General features: G+C 37.6%; 1 protein-coding gene across 1 annotated transcript in view; it reads left to right on the top strand.

The window, feature by feature from the left end:
• The window catches only part of FRMD3 (FERM domain containing 3), a 92,855-nt gene that overhangs the window by 50,249 nt on the left and 16,276 nt on the right, over positions 1 to 26,330 (top strand). The window contains exons 4-12 of the mRNA XM_083356525.1: positions 2,326 to 2,404; positions 13,474 to 13,571; positions 14,414 to 14,537; positions 18,671 to 18,758; positions 19,953 to 20,041; positions 20,753 to 20,816; positions 22,496 to 22,584; positions 23,958 to 24,032; positions 25,128 to 25,196. Of these exons, the coding sequence (XP_083212651.1) occupies positions 2,326 to 2,404; positions 13,474 to 13,571; positions 14,414 to 14,537; positions 18,671 to 18,758; positions 19,953 to 20,041; positions 20,753 to 20,816; positions 22,496 to 22,584; positions 23,958 to 24,032; positions 25,128 to 25,196 (775 nt within the window). The remainder of the gene's footprint in view (positions 1 to 2,325; positions 2,405 to 13,473; positions 13,572 to 14,413; positions 14,538 to 18,670; positions 18,759 to 19,952; positions 20,042 to 20,752; positions 20,817 to 22,495; positions 22,585 to 23,957; positions 24,033 to 25,127; positions 25,197 to 26,330) is intronic.

The following is a 26,330-nucleotide window of genomic DNA, read 5'->3' as shown; positions in this document are numbered from 1 at the left end:
TGTGTTCTCGTACTGACTTTGGTTTTCAACTATCCAGCATTCAAGTGGATCTTAAATAGTAAAAAAATCTAAGGAAGCATCAAAAGAAGCAAGGTTTTTAATAATGCTTATTAGACCAAAAATATGAATACATACAATGGAATCTCAGTCAGAATTCTCAGAAGGGAGGGAGGGAGGAAAGAAAGGGAAGGAAGGAAGGAAGGAAAGAAAGAAGTCAGGAAGGAAAGAAGAAAGGAAGGAAAAGTAATATATGGAGAATAGGAAGCAATAGATGATACATGATGAAAATGAAAGCATCTACTTGGAAGAGTTTTCTCTGATGCATAACCTTTAGTAACTGCGTAAGACATTTTACACATAGGATTCTTATTTGATTTGCTTAAGTTAATAAGTTGTAGGAAGATTGCAATCTTTCTCTTTGTTTAGTTGTTATCTGAAAGTATAAGAAAAAAAACTTATCATAAAAGAAAAACAAGGAAGAACTGTAAATTTGGATTTGTATGAAATGTAAGGTCATAGTGTATGGTACAAGCTGTGATATGTCCTGTGTGTCATCACATCACTACCCAAATTATATACAGGTAGTTCTCGACTTACGATCACAATTGAGCACAACATTTCTGTTGCTAAATGGGACATTTGTTAAGTGAATTTTGCCCCATTTTAAGACCTTACTTGACACAATTGTTAGGTGAATCCCTCAGTTGTTAAGTGAGTAACACAATTGTTAAGTGAATCTGGTTTCCCCATTGATTTTGCTTGTCAGAAGGTTGTAAAAGGGGGGTCACATGACATTGCAACCGTCATAAATAAGAGTCAGTTTCTAAAAGTCTGAATTTTGATCATATGACCACAAGGATGCTTCAACAGTCATAAATGTGAAAAACAGTCATAAGTCCCTTTTTCCAGTGCTGTTATAACTTCGAAGAAACTGTTGTAAGTCGAGGCCTACCTGTAACGTGGTGACAGAATGATACACACAACATCACTTGTCCCTTTTTTTCTCCCTGTTGAGAGCCATGCATAAGACATCTTTCTTCCCATACAAAGAAGACCCCGCCTTGCCATGTAAACATGGGTATTATGTCTCATTATGATAAAAAGAGTAACATGATAATATAATCACAAAGCTGATTAAATATTTCTCAACTAGCCACAAAGGTTAGTACAGGTTGTCCTCATTTACTGACTGCTGTGTTTATCAACTGTTTGCAGTTGCAGCAGTGATGAAAAGGTAACTTTATGACCAATCCACATATTTATGATCTTCACAGGTCTATAAAGGAAAGCAAAGCTGAAGTAAGATCATAAGCACAGTCGTGGTTTTACTTAGTGACCGCTTATTTTAATAAGTTGCCAGTCTCAAATGTGATTGCTAAATGAGGACTACGTCTAGTGTAGAACTCTCATACAAAAATGAATGTGGTGAAGATCTTAGCAACACTTATAAAGGGTGAAATTTATGGAAGATTGAGATTATTTTTCAGTAAACATGCATAGCGCTGCATTATCAATAAGTTGCAAAATGCTGGTTGTATTATCACTGGTACAGTGTCCTTTGTTTTCCCATTGAATAAACAATCTGTAAATTGTTACAAAATAGCAGTAACCATGTTAATAAATAATATAAATAATATTTCATAAGATACACTTTTCTACTTTCAAAATGTACTAATCAACAGATGCGGCAAATCATTTGCTATTCTGTACTTGATAAAGTATGTGAAATGAATACTCTTCTTAGCAGCTACAACAAACATTAGAAAGTTACCTGAATTCTCCTTACTGGTAAAATCAGTGTCTTGTTGCAGAAATCTTTCCCTGTTGCATTCCTGTTTTAAGTTTAGGATTACAGGGTTCTGGATTAATAATTACATTGTCCAATTCTGTTTTTTTTGTATTCAATCCAGACAGACAGAATAATTAGCAGGATTTGTGCATAAACCAAGCAAATAAAAATTACAGTGTGACATACATATATATATATATATATATATATATATATATATATATATATATATATATATATATATATATATATATATATCAAAAAAATAAAGGGAACACTTAAACAACACAATGTACTGTATTTAATAGTAGGATGTCTTACTTTCTGTTCCCTTTATTTTTTTGAGCAGTATATATATATACATTAACAAGCTGTAGCTTCCTTATGCTTTGAACTTTGTGCCATTACTTTGAGCTTTGTTATTTATCATTTGCTTTTTTCTTGTTAATTTAATGCACTGCATCTCACAAGTTGCATCTCATGAGAAGTCATGTTTTATATAGCTGTGCTCATGCTTTTTTTATATAATGTTTCAGCTCATCCACCATATACCATGTGCTTTAGAGTGAAATTCTACCCGCATGAACCCCTGAAGATTAAGGAAGAGCTCACCAGGTATTTTTGTCCTGTCCATGCATTTAGTGCTTTTGCTGGCTTTTAATTTTATACATATTTTTTAGGATTTAAAGAACAGCTTATGAGATTTTTCAATTAATAGTATATGTGTCGCACATAGGCATGTTAGATATTAGAGCTACCTTAAAATATTAAGATAATAATTTAATTATCAATGCCTATATTAGGCACATTCTAATTTAAAGTACAGTGCGTAAACTTTTGAGTGATTCAGTTTACTCTGTCAGGTAAGATATAAACAAAGCTGTTACTGCCTTTATTTTTAAGTGGAATGTGTGTGTTACTTGATAATTGGTAAAAAAGAAACTAAATGGAAGGAAATTTGATTGCTGCTGTATTAACAAAGAGTAATAGAGCTGCAAAAGTGCTGACATTGAGCATTACGTATGTAGAATTGTGCAAAGTATTAGAAAGAAGGGCTTTGCAAAGCTTATGGGTGTGAAAGAAGTACTCTTCCTTAAAGTATTAAAGCAGCTACACCCTTTGGAAGGCTTGTGCAGCTCGTTCAAAGGCTGTTCCTAGCTTTCTGTTCAAATGTATGCATGCACAACCATTTCATCTTGCTAGTAGTCTTGGAAGAAGACTTATCTGTTTATACACCTGCACGAGTAGACAACTGGGAACAGATTTAGCACTTTGAGAACGGGTGTTTTGCCCAGGCTGACAATTCCACAGAAAAGGCTGTGTTTTGGGGAGCCAAAACTCATGGCAGGAAATCTGGTCTCAAAGTGCCTTGAATTAATGCTTAAAATTCTAGTAGAGGATCTAGCATCTCATCCCGTACACCTGCATAATGAGATAGTTTGCTATTTTAGATGAATGATCTCATGAACTATTCACACATAAGAAATCCTGAACTTGCGTAATTTTGTACAATAACAATATTAGAACTACACGAACAAATAATTAAGCCAGTAAAGTGTCTGCTCTGAACAGAATTAGATGGGGAAAACAGCATTTAGATAAGGAGAGATTAACAATAGGTTCTAAAGAAATGCATTGTTCTAAGAAATACTGATCTGCATTAAAGAAATGAAATGTAAACTGTTTTTTTATTTTGGGGAAATAAAAAATAAAAATAATAGGTCATGAAAAAATGAAATCATAACTACTATCTCATCCCCATGGAACCTGTATTACATAGGTTTCATATATTCTATGATAAATTATTTCAGAGCGGTTTGGAAGTACCGGCAGGACAATATAGGATCCCAAAGGAGATACATATAATCTTCATCATCAATCATTCTATATTCTAAGAAAAAAGATTTTTTTTTCTGACATTTGAACAGCAGACATACAATTTTTTTTTTGCTACAGGAAACATGTTTTAAATCGTAATCAAATTAAATTTACAGGTTTTAGACGGTGTCCTACAGACATCATATCTGCCAAATTTCAGGGAGATGGACAGAATATTTGTATTTAAAAGGCAATTTCTCTGTTTAGGAGGGCACAATTTCATCAGCTTTTCACAAGACTTACAAACTTTTTAAAAGACTGATCTTTTTAAATAGTGCTTTTTAGATCATTTTAAACCAGAAATCCTAGATCAGTCTTGCAGGGGGTTAAATTAGTATGGCAGCTTTGATCTGTACTTTAATTCCAAATAGATATAAACTGTGGAATTTTGACATGACCCTTTCAGAGATTCTAGAAATTAGAGATTCTAGAAATTACTCTGAAAAGTTTTTAAATTAATGTAGAGTGGATACCAAAAATGATGATAAATTTGCTATAAATAAAAGCTCTGATGAGATCAATAAATACTGCTTTATCACCATTGTCTTGACTCTTCTCTCTGGGTACCTGTAGTAACAGCAAATATTACATTTTGTGAAAAGTTCTCTTCATCTATAAATTTTGCTTTTCAAACAGGATGGAAGTGGGGGTTTTTGAGTTGGTTATTGTGTCAGAATAATAAGTGGGTATTAGATATGAATGAAAAAGAAATTTCTTCTTACCATTTTCATCTCTTCTCTCCATGAACCTTTGAAACTTGATTTTCAAATTTTTCAGTTGGCAAGAATGCAGCATAATATATTGCAATGCCAATCAGTAATTCAACCCAAAAAGTCATGAAGAGAAATAAATACACATGCTTTTGAAATGATATTTAAATGAAAATGTAAAAAGTTCTTCAAATAAGCTATTTCTTATTTGAAATAGCAAACAAGCATCGTTATATCTTCAAAGGAGATGTTCCTGTTTCCATTCTCTTTTGTTTGAAAAAAAAAATACTTTGACATCCCCAAAGACAATCTCTGTCAAAAGCATGTTATTTTATTTTGATAGCATATTGTGAATAAATAATTTCTGCTGTTCGCTGACAATGGTAAGGAAGTATATTTCTATGGTTTTGTAAAGAATTTTCACAGATATAATTTAATACATTTGGGGAAAATAAATCATCGCCACAAAATATAAAAGCAAATGTATTCTCACTTTAAATTCCATTTGCATTTAGAATTGATAGGGAAAAAGTAAGGCCCTTCTGGTTTAAGTTCTTATTTGGGGCAGATTTAATATTTGTAGCAATAATTCTTTATTGACCTTCTTATTTTATTTTGTTCCTAAAATATGTTAGGTGGAGATGTAAGTTGGCGAAACCAATCTGAAACTATTAATTCCACAACTGCTGACAAGCCACACAAATTTACTAGTACATATATATATATTTTCCACACAAAAATACGGTCTTCATACACTGTATTTGCATTAAGCATATATATGAGCAGTTATTTCCTTCTACCATAGTAATCTTAATGGATTTGCTCAAAAACTAATTTTAGAGTGAAGAGACTCAAAAATGTCCTCCGAAGTCATCCAGTTTTGTGCTACCTTATGCACAATATGCCATAGTTAGGTTTGTTATTTCTTATAATAGTATTTTGATATTAGTATTTCTGCCTTGAATTGTTTTAGATCCTATTATACTGATTGTTATTGTTCATCAGATAGATAGATAGATAGATAGATAGATAGATAGATAGATAGATAGACAGACAGACAGACAGACAGACAGACAGACAGACACACACACACACACACACACACACACACACACACACACACACACACACACACTACTTCTATTATTAGATATTTTGATTGAATCAGGACTTAGGCTGTAAGCCGCCCTGAGTCTTCTGAGAAGGGCGGGATATAAATGGAATTAAAATAAAAATAAAAAAAATTATTGATTGAGACTGAAGAGAAAAATATGTAATTATTAAAGTAATTTTTAATCCAACTCTACCCTTTTTTCTGTTATGAAAATTAAAAGTTGGTCTGTAATTTTCAAATTAGTATTTTTAAAGGCTTTTAGAATATGTACAAAACTGGGGGAATCCTGAAAAACAGCACATAAACTCATCAAAGTGTTAAGCTTGGTGAATCCAAGTATGACTAATTATATAGTAAATTTATCTATTCCTATACCATTTACAGATTGTCCTTGACGTACAGCCACAATTGGGACTGGGATTGCAATCGTAACTCAGGGCTGTCTTAAAGCAAGGAACTGTACTGATTTACAACAGCAATCCCAGTGTTCCCCATTGCAGTTGTCACCTGAGAATCATGGGTCATTAAATAAGTACCCATCCTGATTCAAGCCATTCCAGATTTGGTCCCTCCCCAAGCCTCATTAAAGTAATTCCCCCCCCCCACACACATCCCTCTCTCTCCCCATCTATACCCTTTTAGCCACCCACCCTGCACCTTGCCTTGTGTGGCTCTGGGGCTACTTGCCACTGTCTGGGAAACCTCACCCACCTCAGCCTACCCCAACAAGCCCAACAATCATTCACCCTACTGTCTTCCCCAGAACCATGTGGCTCCCCATGCTTAGCAGATGTCAACAAGATTTAATTTGCTCCCAGTCCAATCAAATTCACCAGCAAGTACGACCAAGTATCTGTTTGCCCAGCTACCTTCTCTCCTAATTCCTTGCACAGACTTTTCACCTTTTGCTGTTTCCTTTCCTGACCCAGCTTCTCTGGAGAATGTTTCTGACAACACTCCCTGAGCCTCTGGAAAGCTGTGCTGTCTTGCTAACACTCTACTAACTTTCCAAAGGTGTTCCAGACAGCACATTCAATAAAGGGAAATTCACCGTGTCTTTAATTCACTGGTTCCACACTTGAACTGCTCTTGTTATTAGGAAGTGGGCATATGTTGATGAGTTAAACGCTAGCAACAGCTCCAACTTATCTCAAAGCAACCATAGAAATATGTGCCCTTGGACAGACAACCCTAATGGGCAGAATACAGATAGAGCTAGTTGCTTAACAACCTTTTGAATTCACAACAGACTTGGGAAGGATGATTTATGGCTTGTAAAGCATTTCTGACCATTGCAAAACTCACACACTCCCGCGGACATATGATTGCAGTTCTGAGGGGTTGGCAACCTGTTCACACTTACAGGCAGTTACCAAATGCCTGGCAATCATGAGATTGCCATTTGTAATTTTTCCTAGAAAGTCAGCAAAGAAAATTGCAAGCTGTTGTCACCTGTTGTGAGGACTCCCTCATAGGGAGAGAAGATATGGGGAGATAGGGAGACAAGGATTTGCTCATTTTATACCATCTTTATTATTTTTACAAATAAGGTAGCAAATACATCCAATATGTCTTCTTCATGGTATTTTCCCCACAATAACAATCCTGGGAGGTGAATTGGGCTAAGATCACTCAGCTGGCTTTCATGGCTAAGATGGGACCAAAACTTACAGTCTTCTGCTTTCTAGCCTAGTGCCTTAACCACTGGACCAAACTTAAAATACTAAAATACTTGTTCCCTGCCACTCTGTGCCTTATCTCCTTGCCTCTCCGTGTCTGAGGCTCTGCAGGCACAGAGAGGCTGGAAGAGAAGGATTTTAGCTTTTCCGTTTGCTTAAACATCTGTAAGATTGCTTAACGACTGCAGCTGGGAATGCTGGGATCATGGTCATTGACTGAAGCAGTCACCTGATATCTAGCTTAACTACTGCTTTGTTCAATGACTGTTACATTTTCCAGTTATGGTTCTTAAGCAAGCTATGCTTAATCCTTTCCCTTGCCACTACATCAGTAAATAATCTGGTCTCCTACTGCTTTTTCTAACTGCCAGAGGCAAAATGCAGCTACCCATATCCTTTCTCTTCTGATTCCAAATAGTAGCCTAAGGGAGAAAGAATAAGTACTCCTTTTCTCACTATCCCTCTATTCAAAATATCAGCCTTCTATAACTGCTTGTCCTTTAAGGACATATTGAGCAACCATAATATTATTTCTTCTTGCAAATTGAACTGCATAATACACGTCTATTTAAAAAACTATTTAAAATAGAAAACAATTTGAGTGCATAGACAGAAATAGAAGGTATACATTCCTTAGTGTTTTCCCATAGTGACAATACCATACTGTATAGGATTTTTGTTTTTAAAAAAGAATAAATTGCAATACATGTTATAAGCCAGACATTGTAACTCAATGTAATGCTTCTAAATACTATTTTTCTTTATTGGAAATATAGTATGGTAAGTAGAGAAGTGATTCATTCTCTCCCTCTCTCTCTCCCTCTCCCTCTCCCTCTCCCTCTCCCTCTGTTATGTACTGGGCTTTTGGATTATCACCACGTGCGTTGTTGGAGAACTAACAGTTCTCCAGCAACCCAGACAGGACGTCTCCGGTCCTGCAATTGGTCAACTTTGGGCGGTAAACATGGGTTCAATCCGATTGGTTGCTACCAGAGGGTCTGGCTATATATTGAGGCAGGGTGACTCCAAATCCTCAGTACAGTTTCAGCTTAAATAAAGAATGAGTTTCTCTGTACTCAACTGCATGTCTTCATTCCTGCTCATCAGAGCCCATGACATAATAGTGGCGATGAAGGTGGGATCCTGTTTCACCGCCTAAGGGCTGAAGTCACAAGGGGATGGCATTACTCACTGGAGGGAAGAGGCATCTCCCCCCCCCAGCTGGCTAGTAAAGCTACACTAGCGGCCGTGTGCTCAGAGGACGCGTTCCCTGAGCCTAAGAAGCAGGATCCAACAACTCAGGAATCGAGGAAAGTTGCCGAAGGTCGGCAAACTCAAAGAGTTCGACATTAAACATCCAGAAGATTGGCCGTCTTACCTCTCACAAGTGGAGAACTATCTACGAGCAAACCAGATTGCAGAGGAAGGCCTCAAAGCTGCAAAGTTGCTGTGCGTGTGTGGACCAGCGACTTTCGATCTAGCGGAAAATCTCTTCGCGCCAACGCCCATTGAAGCACTATCGTTTGCTGACCTTAAGAAGAAGATGACCAGGCATTTTCAGCCAAAAATGTCAGAGATGACATGGCGTTTTAAATTCGACCAATGAGTGTAGCTTCCCAGTGAGACAGCATCAGAGTTGAAAGCCGGCCGCACACCTCTGCAAGTTTTCGAATTTAGAGGAGCGTCTGAGACACCGACTTGTCTGTGGCCTGAGAGACAGAACCCTGCAGCAGAGATTGTTTGCCAGACCAAATCTCACATTCGCCGAAGCACAAGACGAGGTCATGGCTGACGAAGTAGCCGGAGGTGCAGTACAAACAGTGCAGCCCACCAAATCTCCAAAGATAGAATTTTCCGTCCACCACGAGGTCGCCAAATGCGGCGGAGAATCATCAGAAGACGAAGAACCCGAAATAAACAAGCTCCAGAGACAGCCAAGCACGCAAAACCGCGGCAACCAGCAAAGAGAGAACGATTACAAGGCAGTCCTCTTACCTAGATGTAAGGGGTGTGGAGGCAACCACTCCCGCGCCAATTGTAGATTCCATTCGGCCATGTGTAGAGCTTGTGGAAGGACTGGCCACATCGTGGTGGTGTGCAGAGCTCGCCAGAGAGACAGGCCACCCAAGCACCAGTCGGAGGAACCGACTAGGAAAGGTACTGGGGCCCTGGGTCCAGTTAGTGTGGGGTTCTTCAGGAGCCAGAGAAGCGTTTGTCGCACCGGGGCTTGTCGTCCCCTTAAGCCTAAACGTAAGCTCTCGGTAGAGCTACAAGGAATTCCATGCAAAATGGAATTGGACTTTGGCTCGGCGGTCTCAATCATCTTGCATGACACATTCAACTTTGTGTGCAGACGCAGCAACCAGTGGGCTAAACTAAGACGCTCAGATATTATTTTAACAGATTTTCAAAATGCTCAGGTTAAAGTTAAGGGTGAAGCCACCTTATTGGTGAAATTAAAGGGTTTTTGGGGCACCTGGATGTCATAGTAGTAGAGGGCCAAAGAACAAGTCTTATAGGACTTGATTGGTTTGAGGCTTTGGGCATTCAAATAACAGGCATTAACCGGACACAGACAGCAGACCTCATGGCTGTTTGTGAGGAATTTGCGGATGTTTTCGAGTCAAAACTGGGAATTTATACTGGGTCACCAATTTCCTTTAAATTAGATCCTAACGTTGTACCGATTAGGGTCAAGCCTCGCAGAGTTCCTTTCACCTTAAAATACAAAATCGATTCTGAAATCGATAAGTTAGTAGAGCAGGGTGTATTACAGCCTGTTGATGGGGGGAGTGGGAAACTCCTATTGTCACCCCACTAAAGCCCAACGGGGAGGTTCGCATTTGCGCAGACTACAAATGCACATTAAATAAAGCCTTAAATCAACATGCATACCCGGTCCCGATAGTCAGCCATATTCTTGCCTCTTTCCAAGGGGGAACCATTTTTGCTAAACTTGATTTAGCTCAGGCGTATCAGCAACTGCCGGTAGACGAGGCCACAGCCACGGCTCAAACAATAGTAACTCATAGAGGGGCATTCAAAGTCAAACGCTTGCAGTTTGGAGTCAGTGTTGCACCGGGTATTTTCCAAGGGATTATGGAATGCACACTTAAAGGTATACAGGGTGTCTGTCCTTATTTTGATGATGTTCTCATTGCCCGGGAATCCCCAGAAGTATTGGCCAACAGGCTCAGGGCTGTGTTACAAAGGCTCCGCGATGCGGGCCTCAAATTAAAGAAAAACAAATGTAGTATTGGGGTTTCATCAACGGAATTCTTGGGATTCCGTATCGATGCTAGTGGGATTCACCCTGCTGAGTCAAAAGTTAAGGCCATCAAAATGGTTCCTAGGCCAAAATCAAAAGCAGAGCTGCAAGCATTTTTGGGTCTCCTGAATTTTTATCACACATTTCTACCTCATAAGGCTGCAATAGCTGAGCCCCTCCACAGGCTACTTGATAAAAAAGCCCCTTGGAAATGGACTGACTTACATGAAAAAAGTTTCCAGGATCTTAAGGCCCTTCTTTCAGAAAAGTCCACTGTAACTCATTACATTGAGTCTAAACCTGTATGTTGTGCATGTGATGCATCTCCCTACGGGGTGGGGGCAGTCTTAAGCCACATAGAGAAGAATGGGAAACAAGTTCCTATTGCATTCTATTCTAAAACCTTATCTGCTGCTGAGCGTAATTATGCACAAATTGATAAAGAAGCCTTAGCCATAGTGGCTGGAGTCAAAAAATTTCATGATTATTTATATGGCAGGGATTTTACTGTCTACACTGACCACAAACCCCTTTTGGGCCTATTCACAACAGATAAACAAACTCCCCACATACTATCTCCAAGAATGCTGAGATGGTCTATATTTTTGTCTGCATACAAATTTAAGTTAATTCACAAACCTGGGAAGGAAATGGGCCATGCAGATGGGCTCAGCAGACTACCACTGCCACTAATGGATCCTGATCCAGCTCCTGCTGCTAAAATATTGTCCATTCAGGACTTGCCTGAGTTTCCCCTCCATGTTGGGGATATTGCTGCTGAGACTGCCACAGATAAAATTCTGAGCAGAGTACTGTCATGGGCATATACGGACTGGTTGGAAAAAAGTCCAGGCCCTGATTTCCAAAGTTATTTTGTCAGAAGACATGAATTGTCTGCATATTATGGGGCAACAGAGTCATTATCCCCACATCATTGAGGGACAGTCTTACAATCCTTACATGAAGGCCATCCAGGCATTGTACAGATGAAAGCCTTAGCTAGAAGCTACCTTTGGTGGCCTGGCCTAGATAAGGCTGTGGAGGATCAAGTCCATGGTTGCTATACCTGCCAGAGGTCTAGGCCTGAAATGCCTCAGGCCTCAGTTCATAGGTGGGAGGAAACACATACCCCCTGGTCCAGAGTTCATATAGATTACGCTTGGCCTTTTCAAGGACAACTTTTTATGGTAGTAGTGAATAGCCACTCAAAATGGCTGGAAGTAGTTCCAATCCCTAATACGACTACTGCTAGGACCATCCAGGTGCTGAGAAAACTCTTTGCAACACACGGGTTGCCTGATGTTTTGGTTTCTGATAATGGGGCTCAATTCACTGCTGCTGAGTTTCAGGCTTTTCTCAGAGCTAACCTCATCAGACATGCTACGTCTGCACCATTTCACCCCTCTTCGAATGGACAAGCCGAACGCATGGTGAGGACAACAAAGGAGGCGCTCACGCACATCATCACAGGTGACTGGCATCATAGACTTGCAGATTTCTTGCTCTGTCAACACTCTACACCCTGCACAACTACAGGTAAAAGTCCTGCTGAGCTTTGTTGGGGAAGGCGCTTAATTACTAAACTGGACAGGTTGCATCCAGACGGAGTGGCATCCAAAGCATCTAAACCAAAACCCCTGAGGGGCTGCAAATAGGTGATTGGGTTTGGGCCAGGAATTATGGGCCTGGAAACTTGTGGGTTCCTGGTCAGGTGGTCAAAGAATCTGGACCCCTATCTTATAAAGTGGGGTTGGAGGGAGGGCGACTGGTCAGAAGACACATTGACAAACTTAGGAAAAGGTTTCCAGAACGGTCACTATGTGAGGACTATGACAAGTCCCTCCCGAAGTCCTCAAGCTGGCGCCTAAGCCAGCTCACACCAGAACCACCAGGATTTTCCTTTCTCAGTGGAACTTTATTCCAAGGAGGAACATGGCAGCTCAGAAGTGCAACATGGGACCCCTGACCAGGCGAACCAGCCAAATCTCAGTGATCGCTGTGCCTACTCTGCTAAACAGTCTGAGTCTGGGGTGGGCCAACCTGGAGAGGCCAGCCAGAGCAATTCAACTCCTCTGGACACCGGAGCACAAGGGGACATGGGTCTACCCAGCCCACCGGGTAAGCTGGTAGACCACAAAGTGACTGGAACTCCAAGGCGTTCCTCCAGACCACACAAACCCCCAGCATATCTTACAGACTATGTTGTAAAATAAAGTGATGTGTAATGTGTGACATTGTACCACTACCTACAGAGATTGGGGGTAAATTGTAACTGCTCTCAAGCATGTTCACTCAGACGTTGTTTTATCTCTTTGTAGTTATACTGCGTTGACAAGCTATTTTATCCATTGTTTAATTTCATTTAGTCCATTCTACAAGGCACATCTGTAAAGGTCGCATAATGTCATTCTAACTACCTTGGCTTAACAAAGCATTATATTTATTGTTTTATTATTATTTTAGTATTTTGATTGTTGGGAGTGATTAATAAGCCTTGACTATTGTCAAGGGTATTTAGCCTAGGAGGGAGGGGTATTATGTACTGGGCTTTTGGATTATCACCACATGCGTTGTTGGAGAACTAACGGTTCTCCAGCAACCCAGACAGGACGTCTCCGGTCCTGCAATTGGTCAACTTTGGGCGGTAAACATGGGTTTAATCCGATTGGTTGCTAACAGAGGGTCTGGCTATATATTGAGGCAGGGTGACTCCAAATCCTCAGTACAGTTTCAGCTTAAATAAAGAATGAGTTTCTCTGTATTCAACTGCATGTCTTCATTCCTGCTCATCAGAGCCCACAACATAATACCCTCGCTCCCTCCCTCCCCCCTCTTTCTCTCTCTCACACACTAAATTTCCTTTTCTGTGTTGCTTTACAGATTGCAGTTCAGACTTTTCTAATCAACTGCCTTCTAGATATGTTGCTGTTCTCATTGTGGCATTTTCAGCCAATATCTGATAATGAGTAAACTAGAATTATTGAGAGAGGAGGAGAGAAAATAAAAATAGAAATCTTTTCCCTTACAAAATGCAGGTACCTTTTATACCTCCAAATCAAAAGAGATATTTTCCATGGCCGTTTGCTGTGTGGGTTCTCTGATGCTGCTTACCTGGGAGCATGCATTATTCAAGGTAAGTGAAATGATTATACTCTGGTACTTTTACTTCAGCGCACTATAATAGCACGGTTTTAAAATTAATAGTGTTATATCCAAGATAGATGAATTATACTTTAGGCTGGATTTTGTCCACTTATAATTAGGTATATAAGTTAGACAATAGGCTGTGGCTTTCCACTGCTTCTAGTCTACTGCTTCTACTGTTGCATATTCCTGCCTTCTATTCACATTCCCACAGTATTTTGAAATAAAGGATGAAAACATATTTTTTCTTCACCTTATAGGAGAATGATATTGTTGACACAGGTAATGCTGCTGACCTTTCATGCTGTCTCAGTAAAAAGCTACATATTTGTAGGGCTATACAGATCATTGGATTGAGGTGCTCATGAAAGCAGCTCCTCTCTTTGAATTGTCTCTTGTAAGGCCTGTGTGGTAGTTTCAAAAACTAGATATTTGGCAGGTATATACACTTTGAGAAGAAAGTGAAGCAAAGTGGCTATGCACATACATGCGTGGGGAAACAATTAAGAAAAACCTTTGAGGAAGCTACTACTTTCACTATTCATCTAAGCCAGGGGTCTTCAAACTTGGCCTTTTTATAACTTGTGGACTTCAACTCCCAGAATTCCTCAGCCAACCTTTTCCAACCTTTCAGTTGGAAAAAATGATATTTCAGAAATCAACATCTCAGAGATAAATATAAAAACTTTAAAGATAAGTATCAGAGCTTTGGGATTGTGCAGTGAAACCCATTTATATGTGAACTGTAAATAGTGCATTTCCAGTGTTGAACTTCTCATTTAGTAAGAATGTATTTGGTGTTTCCTCTCTGTTTTTCTTTTTCCTGTACAGCTGAACTAGGTGATTATGATTCTGATGAACATGTGGATAATTACGTCAGCGAATTTAAGATCTTCCCTAAACAATCTCAAAAGCTGGAAAGAAAAATTGGCGAAATACATAAAAATGAATTCAGGTAATTGAGATTGCCATTTAAGGAAGTTACTCAGTTATTTTTAGTGAATCTGCAGGAAAATTTATTTTCCCTTGGATTTGCTGCTTACATATAGGTGCAGTAAAATTAATATAGTCAAGATGTTAATGGGTTAAGATGTTAAGTGTAGTATGATATTTTAAAAACTACTACTACATTGTAGACATGATACAATACAAAAATAAGGTTACCCAAACTCATTTGTTTCGGTGGAGTTGGGATTCTGTGGCTTTCCAGATGTTTTTGAATTATAACTTAAGGTTCTTTTAATTGGTGATGATGGATGGGATTGCTGGGAATTGTAATTCAGGCACTGCTAATTCTATATCCTTTTCTATGTGCTCTGGATGGCTGTTGTGATACTGTTAATGCTTTTACATATCTAAAGATGTTTTTTTTTCCTTTTTGAATTTTATCTGCAATGTTAATCATAAGAATAAAACATTTCTCCTCCTACTATGTATCAAGCAGTGGGGCAGTCTCAGTTGCTGTCATTAGGCAAATTCCACATGGTTGCAGTGTCCCAATGTCACATGATCACCATTTATAATGTCAGATTACCATTGACTTTGTTGGAAGCTGGCAATGAAGGTCCCAGTGACAATTAGGTGACTATTGCAATGTCGAAATAGTGAGCTGTTTGCCAAGAACCTGAATTGTTTATAAAACTAAATATTAAAGGCATGCATTGATAATTATTTGAATCCAATTTTCAAAATCAGAATGTATTGTTTGATTATTAATAAATTATCTTTCCATGTTTGAAAGTATATGAAGGTATTAGTATTTTTTTAAGATGACAGTGGAAAATCTGAAAAGTATCTTTGCTTTTACGTTGGCGAGATTTTTATTCTATGCTATTCATTCGATGATTAATTCTGACTCTGAAAAATAGGAACATTTTCTGTAGTGCTTTTATTTCTACAAGAGGAACTTTCCAGTTTGTCACTAACACAAAGGTGAGAAAATTGTCCTTCAGTCTGATAAAATACTGCTAATTTACAATTTTATAATTAGACCTTTTTATATATAACTGCTTCAAGATGCCATAATTTTGGTTGTTGAAACACTATTTGCTGCTATTGAAAAAAAGATTTCAGTAAAAGTTTATTGGGTCACAAAGAGATATGTAATATAAACAGTGCCGTTTAGAAGATCTGCTGTTTAAACAGGCTAATTTTTCCTCTTTTGATTCAATTTTTGCTTCCCATTCTTTGATCTTTGTTTCTTCTACATTTGTTTTAATTATATGTGTAGGACTAGTATTTTATTTGTTGCGATCACAGTATATATAAATTGTCAAACATCTTACTGCATGTACATTGATTTTATTTCATCTATATTTTAATGATGTTTTCTAACATGTTGCTTGATTCTTCAGTCTGGTTAGTCTGTGATTGAACTGTAGCTACCAGACTGAACTGTAAAATCTGGACATCCACTAGAGAGCAAAAACAGAGAAAACTCTCTTTGCTGCCATCTAACAATTGTGGAGATTTTTTGCAGTCCAGATGTAGTGATGCCTAAATAAGCTTGGGATTAAAGCATTTTGAGTACAAAAAAGCTGCTAGCATTAGTTATTACAGTATTTACTTTACTGCACTTTATACTACAGTAAGTAAATTAGTTTCTTATCCCAAGTAAGCAGAACAAAAACTTCTTGCTCTGTCAAACATCTTCATAAAAATTAATTAAATACCAGCCATAATCTGTACAGATGTTACCATCTCTGGACTTTTAAATCTGTTCTTAGAGTTATCTTAAGGCAGTTCCATTTTTTCAATCAGAAGCCCACTGTGTACCTGAGCTACAGAGAGGGTACAGGAAATGCTTTGTTGGCACAAATTTCATGACCAAGAATTCAGCAGGATTTAGACTCTTGGGATGGAATAGGATTTAAACACGTGTGGCTGATTTCCTGAAGTAAAAGCTTCTTGGAAGATATGCCTGCGGAGGAAATATTTGGGAGGAAACTGCCCTCCCACTCTGAGGCAGATTCACCATGGAAGCAAGATGAAAAGTATCAGCCTGTATTGCAAAGACATAGTTGGATGTGTATGAAGGAAGATAGACCGACAATAAGTGCCTGTTTGAAGTAAGATCCTTGGACATCAGAATCTGAGATGATGCTATAGTCAATGGAATAAGTCTACAGTGAAATTACCAAAGACTAGTAAATGTTGCATGTAACTGAGGCTCTCAAAACATAATGAATCCTATCTTAATTGGATCCATCTGAATGGCTTTCAACAACATACAGTATAGTGTGTTTTGCACTCAAGAAATCAAAGGTGAGGCCACTGTGCTTTATTAATCTGTGTCTATTCCCAAGATTATTGAAAAATGTGGAGATGAAGTAAACATATAGGGACTCATGGTGACTGGCAATAGTGGAGATTGGTCCTGAGCAAAAGATACTAATTCTGATATCAGTACACTATTCACAATTTCCTTTGTATGTATCAGTACATGTTTGGACCATCTGAGTGTGTGATGTTGCTTGTGTTGCCAGAATGTACATAAGCTTGCAGTTATTGTTCAAAAGTTGTCTGTGTCTGCAGGGTAACAGGAATAATTAAATGCTGATAGTAGCTCTGCATATCTGGACTTAATTTCTGGTTGCCCCAACTTTTGAAACCTTAGGGCGGGGACTCCAATATTTGCCAGTAAGCCAGATCTTGGATGATTAATGTATCTGGTTGCAAAGTACCCCTTTTTCTCACTTAGACCACACTTGGTTGATCCTTTAGAAAGGAGGTGGCGGCGTTAGTAGGCAGTGGTCAGTGGCCAGGTTTTTCGTAATTTACTTTGTAAGCATTGACACAAGTTTTTTTTTGGTTTAATAGCAGAGTGATATTTGCTTCTGGTTGCACAGATTTAACATCTGAAATCTTGGATATGTGGGTAAATCAAGAGGACAATGTTGTATTTCTGTACCACCCATCCAGTGGTGGAATTCAGATATGTGAACAACCAGTTCTCTGTGTGGATGCCGCTTCCAGAACTCCATTCTGGGCCTGGAGAACAAAAAATTAGCTACCGGTTTGCTGAACTGGTGGAAACTGGTGCGAACTGGCTGAATCCCACCACCACCTCTGCCTTATATACACTACAAATATATAAATTTCAGTATATGGGCATAGAAAGTGAGGTAAAATTGTAGCTGCTCAGATCCCACCACCGCACCCATCTCATGCTTCAATTTTATTAATCTTTCATCAGTACTCAAGCCAACCTGGATTATAAAATTGACATAAACTATGGAATGCTCTGATGAATGGATTTGCCACATATTTTATCTGCTATTCCCTCTTCAAGGGCTGTTCAGTTGAATATCTTTTGTTCTAAGCTATATCCAGGGATAACACCAGAAAATGAGAAGCACAGTTCCTATACTGAAAATATACATTGGAATTGAGAGATTACATCTTTGAAGTTAGCCTCCTGGTGTGTCGCCAAATTAGTTTCTTTGTCCAGGTTGTTTATAGGATATGTGTTAGTATGAGTACATGCATGCATAGGTAGGTAGGCAGTCAGATATGAAAATGAGGTGGATCATTAGAAGGCTAACGTAGTCAAATATAAACTAAATGTTTTTTCATATTTTCCTATTTATTTCAAGAGCAGGAAAAGATTAACTTAATCTGAGCAATTCTTCTCAAGGAATTTAGGAAGTAAATGGATAGAAATCAAGATTGACACTTGTCCCTTATTATGTTCCAACTGCTTATACTGTGTATATTAAAAGATAGAAAATAGTTGAATGCAGTGCTTTTTTTGTAAAAGAAAAAGGTGCCGGAACTCACACATGTCATACAACCCGCCTTGCCTATCCTACAAGGTTCCATCCAAAAAAGGTGCCGGAACTCCGTTCTGAGCGTTCCATGAGAAAAAAGCCCTGGTTGAATGATACTTGATAGCCCCTGATTAACTGCACAGCTCACTGGAGCCCTGCAATATGTCAACAGGAGCTAGGCTTAATCCAAAGGAATTAATTTTTGTGGCAGAGTATCAATAGAATCACATGAAACTTTTTTATTTCCTATTTAGCCAATATTATTGGTTTAAATTGTTCATAGTTTATCACAAACTATTTCTCTTTTCATGATTTCTAGGGGCCAAAGTCCAGCTGTTGCTGAATTTAATTTATTATTAAGAGCACATTCATTAGAAACCTATGGTGTTGATCCTCATCCTTGCAAGGTAGAAAAGATCTAGACTTTTTAAAAAAATGATGTATTTTTTGTTTTCAAAATTGGGTAAATGTCTCTTCTACATGCTTCAGCTTATATAATTTATAGTTTATTCAATTTATTCAGGATAGATAGATACTGTTAAATAAGACCCAGTCTTCAGGAAAAGGCCTCAGGAGCCGAGAAGGGAGCCCTGGGCAAAGCGAGAGGCAGCCAGTGGCCACAGAAGAAGTGGCATGGCGGCAGCTATAAAGGCTCCTAGTAGGCGGGGCTATCAGTGCCGCCACTGCGAGGGGAGTCAGGTGTCGGACTGTAGGAGGCCTGGCTGAGGGAATCCTGAGGTAAACAGGTGTGGGGTATGTGAGGCAGCTCCACCCCCTCTCACCTTCTTTGTTTCACCTCATGGGTGTGGCACCCCAAACAACCAGACGGAATGGGTGGGTGGTCAGCTGTGCTCTAAAATAGGGGTTATTTTGGGGGTAGGGTTTATATTAGGCCCACCCCAAAAAACCAGGCAAGGGTTTTTTGGGGGGTGGGTTTTATTTTCAGGGAAACATGGGGTTTATTGTGCAATTTTTATAACTACAAGAAGCTGGATATATACATTTAATAAAATGAGAGAATACATTATGTAGGAAAATTGATATCGCTTTCATTTATAAGTTTACATTTTTCAAGTATTTTATATTGTTTTTAAAGGCAAACTCAAGCAGTTTTGCTGCAAAGTAGATACTTGGTTTTGTACAAAAGCAATTGTCATACATAAAATTCTATATCAGAAATTTGCATATCTTATTTCAGTGTTAAGTTGATCTCATTCCAATAATATACAGTAGCACCAGACATTGTTATATCAGTGTTTCTATATAGATATCAAGTTGTTTAATGGTGTTCGAGACAGCACTTTAAAAACTATATAATTTTATAGTAATCGTGCTTTGGAAGATGGTTAGAAATTTGTAGGGGGAAATAGTAATCGTGCTTTGGAAGATGGTTAGAAATTTGTAGGGGGAAAGATACATATAACTGCTTTCATGCCAATGAATCCCCTACAAATATTTCCTTTATCATTTAAAAATCTTCCATCATGTTTGGCTTTGTAAGTGGAAATGGGAAGGAGATATTGTATTGTAAAAGTATACATTTCTGGAATGTTTGCACTTTCCTATAATTCTAATTAATATTCTTTTTTTTCCCTTAAAAGGATTCAACTGGGACCACAACATTTTTAGGATTCACAGCCACAGGTTTTGTGGTTTTCCAGGGAAATAAAAGGATACATTTGCTAAAATGGTAAGAACCTGAATGTTTTTTTATAGAATACAGAGAAAACTTTATTTGAGACACTGTTTGCAAGTACACCCGACAAAGGGATGGGATATCTTGACAGCATTTGGGGCAAATTCACTGCATCTATATAATGTACTGTTTAACTAATCCTTTGATTTATTCCTAAAAGCCCCAGGTTTGTCTGAGATTAAATCCTCCTGGTCAATTATTTAAATTTGACTATAGCATGCCAGATTCAGTCATCTTGTGACCTGGCCTGCCAGGAAATGAAAGTGAGTCCCTTGATTAGGAAGAGGGAATGAGGAGTCATTTGAGTTGTCTGAATATAGCCAAAAAACCTACAAAAAACTAAAGTTATCTTATTGCTGGGTCATAAACTTTAGCAGCATTAATTTTAAATATTAAAACCTCTTCTTCTGTAATTCAAATGTTTTAGAAACTAGTCAGGAATAAGAGTAAATTTGACATTGGTGGAGGTTTTTTTGTTTTTTTTTAGAAATTTTGCTCCAGATACAAACGTTATTTATGGGAACAGTTGAATGATTTTGGCACAAAGTAAATTAGAAGTACAGCAATCCAAACTGAAGTTTGTAAAAACATGGTTAAGAAGTGAATAAGTCATTTCTAGCAGTTTCTTTTTGTCTTCCATATAGTTACATAGAAGTGTCAGCTGCAGTTTGTTTTCCTAATTTAAAAAAGCTTTTTTTGTTATAGGTCTGATGTCTGTAAACTGAAGTTTGAAGGGAAGACATTTTATGTGATTGCAATTCAGAAGGAGGTTAGAAATTTTGTTTCTTACATTCTGAAATAGTTTAGTTTTAAAATTAAGTATTTCTCATAAAAATGAAATATGTTTATTCTTGCTCTTACAGAGTAACTTTCTGTCTTAACTATTTGAATAGACTAGTTATGCTACTATATGAGTGAGTAGTGGCAAAAAGTTTTAACCAAAAATGCATGTGATAGAGATAAATTATATAGACAGGTACACAGATAGATGGATGTCTGTGTATAATAAGAAAGGATTGTGTGTGTATGTAATTATATATAATTAACATAATCTAACATGTTAATATATTTTATTTGGTTTATACTCTAAATTAAAAATAATAAGAAGCAAATTTCCAGAACAGAAGTCATAATACAAATAGTAATTTTGTGAATTTGTTTTGGTTTGTTTTTTTAAACCAGGATTCCCCAACTATTAATATATCATCTAATGCAGAGGTCCTCAACCTTTTGGGCACCAGGGACTGGTTACGTGGAGAGAGGTTTTTCCACAGACCGGAGGAGGCATGGGTTTTGTGTGCTGCCTGCATCCTGCGAATGGGGTTTTGCTTGTTTGTGCGGCCTGGTTGCTGGCATGCCACGGCCTGGTACCAGTCCACGGCCTGGGGGTTGGGGACCCCTGATCTAATGAGTTTACATGCTGCCACTATTTCAAGCTACCTAGAATAGTTAATAGTTTTGACATATCTAAAATAAACTTTATACAATGTATGACTAACTTATTAGGCTAAGGATGGTCTTTTCAAGAATACTTAACTTGTACTTTTCTTCTTCATACCTTCATGGCAAATAATCCCGTGGAATCAAGGGAAATTTTAGGAAATGACCAGGCTGAGCTTGAGGAAAGAGTTCAAATGTATCATCAGTCCTTTCACACACACAAGGGATATAGGTCCAGCCCACCTTGAATTCTTTCTACCCTTACCCACCACCAATTTCTTTTAATAGTCCAGATTCTTGTAGAGAGCTTACGCTTTCAATAAATGTTTACACCTGTTTGAACTACCCGGATCTCCTGATTTCCCTGGCCCTTGACAGAAACTCAGTGAGGGTTATTCAGGTCTTTTCAATAGTTAGTTGATGGTCCATTCAATAGGACTTCGGAAAAGTTCTGATCAGCTGTTTTTTGTCCTTTCCCAGGGCAAATCCACACTTAACATTTAAGCTGAATCTTGTCTTTCTACCTCATGTTACTCGGAAAAAAAACAGTAAAATGATGTAAAACTAAACAAGTTTTTTTTTAAAGAAAAGAGAAAAGTAAGAATTTGAGGACAAGAAAAAAGTATCCTAGTCATTATGCTATATAGACCTCATGACAAAAGTTAGCTTTGTTAGGTATTTGAGAGTATGATGAGCATTGGCTTGATTGAAAAAGTGTTCCTTTCTTTTCTATTTAAAAGGATAGGAGCCTCAAGGTAGCATAATATGGAAAAGTGTACTTCAGATATAAAACAAACTTGAAGTTGCTTTGTCAGCTATTGGGGACTCAACCAAAAATGATTGCCAGCCTCATGTGACGATGGGGCAAGCAAGTAATGCAGATAAGCCCACTGTTTAATATGAAGTAATTATGATATTAATATAAGTGAAAATCATGGCTTTAGACTAACATTGTTAAATAAGTCAAATTTTATTTTCTTTTGTTTAATTTTTTTCTCACATGCTTAGAAAAAGGCTATGTTATCATTTCATACTTCTACACCAGCAGCTTGCAAGCATCTCTGGAAATGTGGTGTGGAGAATCAGGCTTTTTACAAGTAAGCAGAACTATTCCTATCATCGAATAGTATAAATTCACTTCAATAATATAATACAAATGTGTAGATGAGCCAAGAATATCAAGTAATCTGAGATTCTTTTCATGTTAAATCAGCATGCTATAAAGAGAAAATGGCCTTGATTTATCTACAGATTACTTTATTGAAAGTTTTAACAAATATGAAATTAATGAATTGGATAATTATGAGGAATACTTGAAAATAATCCAAAATATAAGATTAATTATATTTTATTAAGATTTTTGGGACATCAAACACAAATTTCTTTTTAAATTGTGATATTTTGAGTCTAGTAGCAGAATAATCTCAAACTTGAAGTATTAGTCTTGGGAGTATGAAGATTCTATACACTATATTCAAGGTTAATTGATTTCTGGTTCTTCAAACAATTACAGATACAGATAGTCTTTGACTTACAACCATTCGTTTAGTAACCGAAGTTACAATAGCACTGAAAAAAACCAATTTATGATCAGTTTTCACACTTACAACCATTGTAGCATCCTCATAGTCGTGATCAGAATTTGAACACTTGGCAACTGGGAAGTATTTATGATATTTGCAGTGTCCTGGGATCATGTGATCATCATCTGTAATCTTTCCAACGGGTCTCTAACAAGCAAAGTAAATGGGAGAAGTCAGATTCACTTAATGACCACACAATTCACTTAACAACTGCAGTGATTCTTTTTAACAACTGTGGCAAAAAGGTTGTAAAATAAAGCAAAACTCACTTAACAACTGCCTTGGCTAGCAATGGAAATTTAGGATTCAGTTGTGATTGTAATACGATTGTAATTTAGATTGCAACAGTGATACTATCCTAAGTCTTGACATGTTTTAAAATAAAAATGGACATAAAACCTTTCCCAGTATAGGGAGTATAGCCTGGCAGATCAATCAGCACTCTTAATTTCACTAGAATACAATCCTACCTGCTAGTGTAAGTAATCTGTTATCATTTGCATCTCAGTAAATAAATACCTGCAAACATAAATATCTAACTGTCTGTGTGAGCACCACACAATGCAGGTATGAGTTATAAGTTATTGGGTACCATGCTGTAGGTTTCGTACATTATCTTCTTTAAATACTTCCTTGATAGGGAAAGACTAACTATAATATTTGTAATAAAACAACTAGAAATATATTAATTGAATACTGGATTGCTTGTTAAAAGAAAATCTGCTTTTTAAAGGTTATTTGAAACTTCTTTTTGCAACAAGAGTTATAAACAATATAGACAGATACACACAGAGAGATAGCCTAAATAAATATGTATGTCTGTTGGTAGACCAAGACTTTATTTTCTTCCTTGAAAAGTTAACTATTTCATTTTGTTTCCTCTGAAGGTATGCAAAATCAAGCCAAATCAAAACCATGTCCAGCAGCAAAATATTTTTTAAAGGCAGCAGATTTAGATACAGGTAAATATTATTTTTATCCCAACAGGAAGAAATTGGACAGGACAGGACAAGATGGATGGATGGATTCAATAAAAAAAAATCAAGTTCCTTAAGACTGCAAGCTTACTTACATACAGTTATCTGAGTGTAAACCTTAATGAAAGCAGTAGGTAGTGCACAAATATAAGACTGTATCATTTTAGCCTATGAAATGGTCCAGACTGTTTTTTAAAAAATACTTGCTTTTGACTGTATTAATATTTTTGTAAACTGCTCTGGAAATATAAAAATAAATGTGGAGAATATATAGGTAATCCTATTCACATGGACTTGAAAATAAGCACCAATGATTATAATGGCAATTTATGTCTGATTACATATGCCTAGAATTATGCATGTAAAATATTTATGAAGAGATAAAAACAAATGGTTTTTGGTAGACAGTATATTAGACAGCTTATTGCTACCAATTTGAGCAGAATTGTTCTTGTAAATTGGGACTGAACGAACCATAAGTCCAGTGTAAGCCCCAACTTCATTTGTATAGGTATTCAGATTCTCAAAACCACAATGTTAAAATCAGATAGCAAACCACCAATTTCTTTCAGTATGATTTTTAAAAATATATTTTGAAAAAGATAAAAAATGGATATTAACTCTATCTTGGGCTTAATGATTTTTTCTGCCTTTAAAACTGATCAGACCCATGCACACATATAGAGGAAAAATTTCAGCACTAGCTTCGATATCACCAAAGATTAGTTTAAACTAGTTTGAACCGCCCTGAGTCCTTTGGGAATAGGGCGGTATATAAATTCAACTAATAAAATAAAAATAAATAAATAAATAAATAAATAAGCAAATAAGTTAAGTAAATAACTTCAGCCCTTATTAGAAGAGTATTGCCATAATTAAAATGCCAGCTTTCTAAGGATATAGTTGCAAACATCCCACAATGATAGTTTTTGAATATTCAACTCTGTTTGTAAAGACAAAGCTTTTCCATTACTTGGTATCCTTCTTAATATATGAGTTGCTTTAAACACTTGGTTACTGCACAACAAATAATTTTTTATCATACAAAAAATAGTTTTTAACATGTATGTTTTGTCACAGTGGAAAAGTTGCAAAAGAAGTTGTTGAAGCAAGTTCAAAGATCCAGAGGGAGCCTCCAGAAGTACACAGGTATTTTCTGATCTAAAACGCTTAAAGAATCTACTAACATTGACCTATGTATTACAAATTGAAAAATTATATGACATATATTTAATTACTGTTCTCCCAGGAATAGAACATTGCTATTGGCTTTTAATATGTAATAGGAGCTGAAGGATTTATATTCATTTACATCAGACATGTCAAACACAAGGCCCGGGGGCCTCATTCGGCCCGTGAAGTGGTTTCATGCGGCTCGCAAAGCCATCCTGGAAACAGTGAGGGAACAGCCCCCACTGCCTTGGCCCTGGCCCTGGCCCAGAGACCCTCCTGCCAGAGAACCTCAGATCTGTCCCACTCCTGCCCAGGCCCCCATAGGCACCCATGCCCACCCAGTAGGCCATAAGCACTCTAGCCACGCCCACCCAGTAGGCCACGCCCACCCAGGCCACACCCACCCGGCCCCCTGAGGGCAACCACAATGTTGATGCGGCCCTCAATGAAATTGAGTTTGACACCCCTGATTTACATTATAGGAAATTTTTTTAGTGTTTTCTGACTCATTCCCTTCAATAAGGAGCAATATTTTAACTCAAATCCCAATTTATCAGATTAGGGAAATCTAAATGTTTTCAAATCAGTTTGGTAGAGAGGTAGTCCTCGACCTATGACCAGAATTGTGACCAAAATTTCTGTTGTTAAGTGAGACATTTGTTAAGTGAGCCCTGGTCCATTTTAAGACCTTTCTTGCAAAGTTGTTAAGTGAATCATTCCAGTTGTTAAATTAGTAACATGATTGTTGACTTTGCTTGTCAGAAGTTGCAAAAGGCAATCACATAGAAATAGCACTTAGACTTTTATACCGCTTCATAGTGCTTTACAGCAGTCTCTGAGGGATTTACGAATGTCAGTATACTGTCCCCAACAATCTGGGCTCTCATTTTCATCTCAAAAGGATGGAAGGCTGAGTCAACCTTGATCTGGTCAGGATCGAACTGCTGGCTGTGGGCAGAGTTAGTCCTGTAATACTGCATTTTAACCACTGCACCACCTGGGCTCTCTCCCTGGGGCACAGTCATAAGTGTGAAAAACGGTCAGTGCCATTTTTTTCAGGGCCGTTGTAACTTCAAATTGTCACTAAATGAATGGTTGCAAGTCGAGGAC

The sequence above is a fragment of the Vipera ursinii genome (genome assembly GCF_947247035.1).
Source record: "Vipera ursinii genome assembly, chromosome: 2".
Lineage (NCBI taxonomy): Eukaryota > Metazoa > Chordata > Lepidosauria > Squamata > Viperidae > Vipera > Vipera ursinii.
This window is presented reverse-complemented; position numbering and strand designations above follow the sequence as displayed.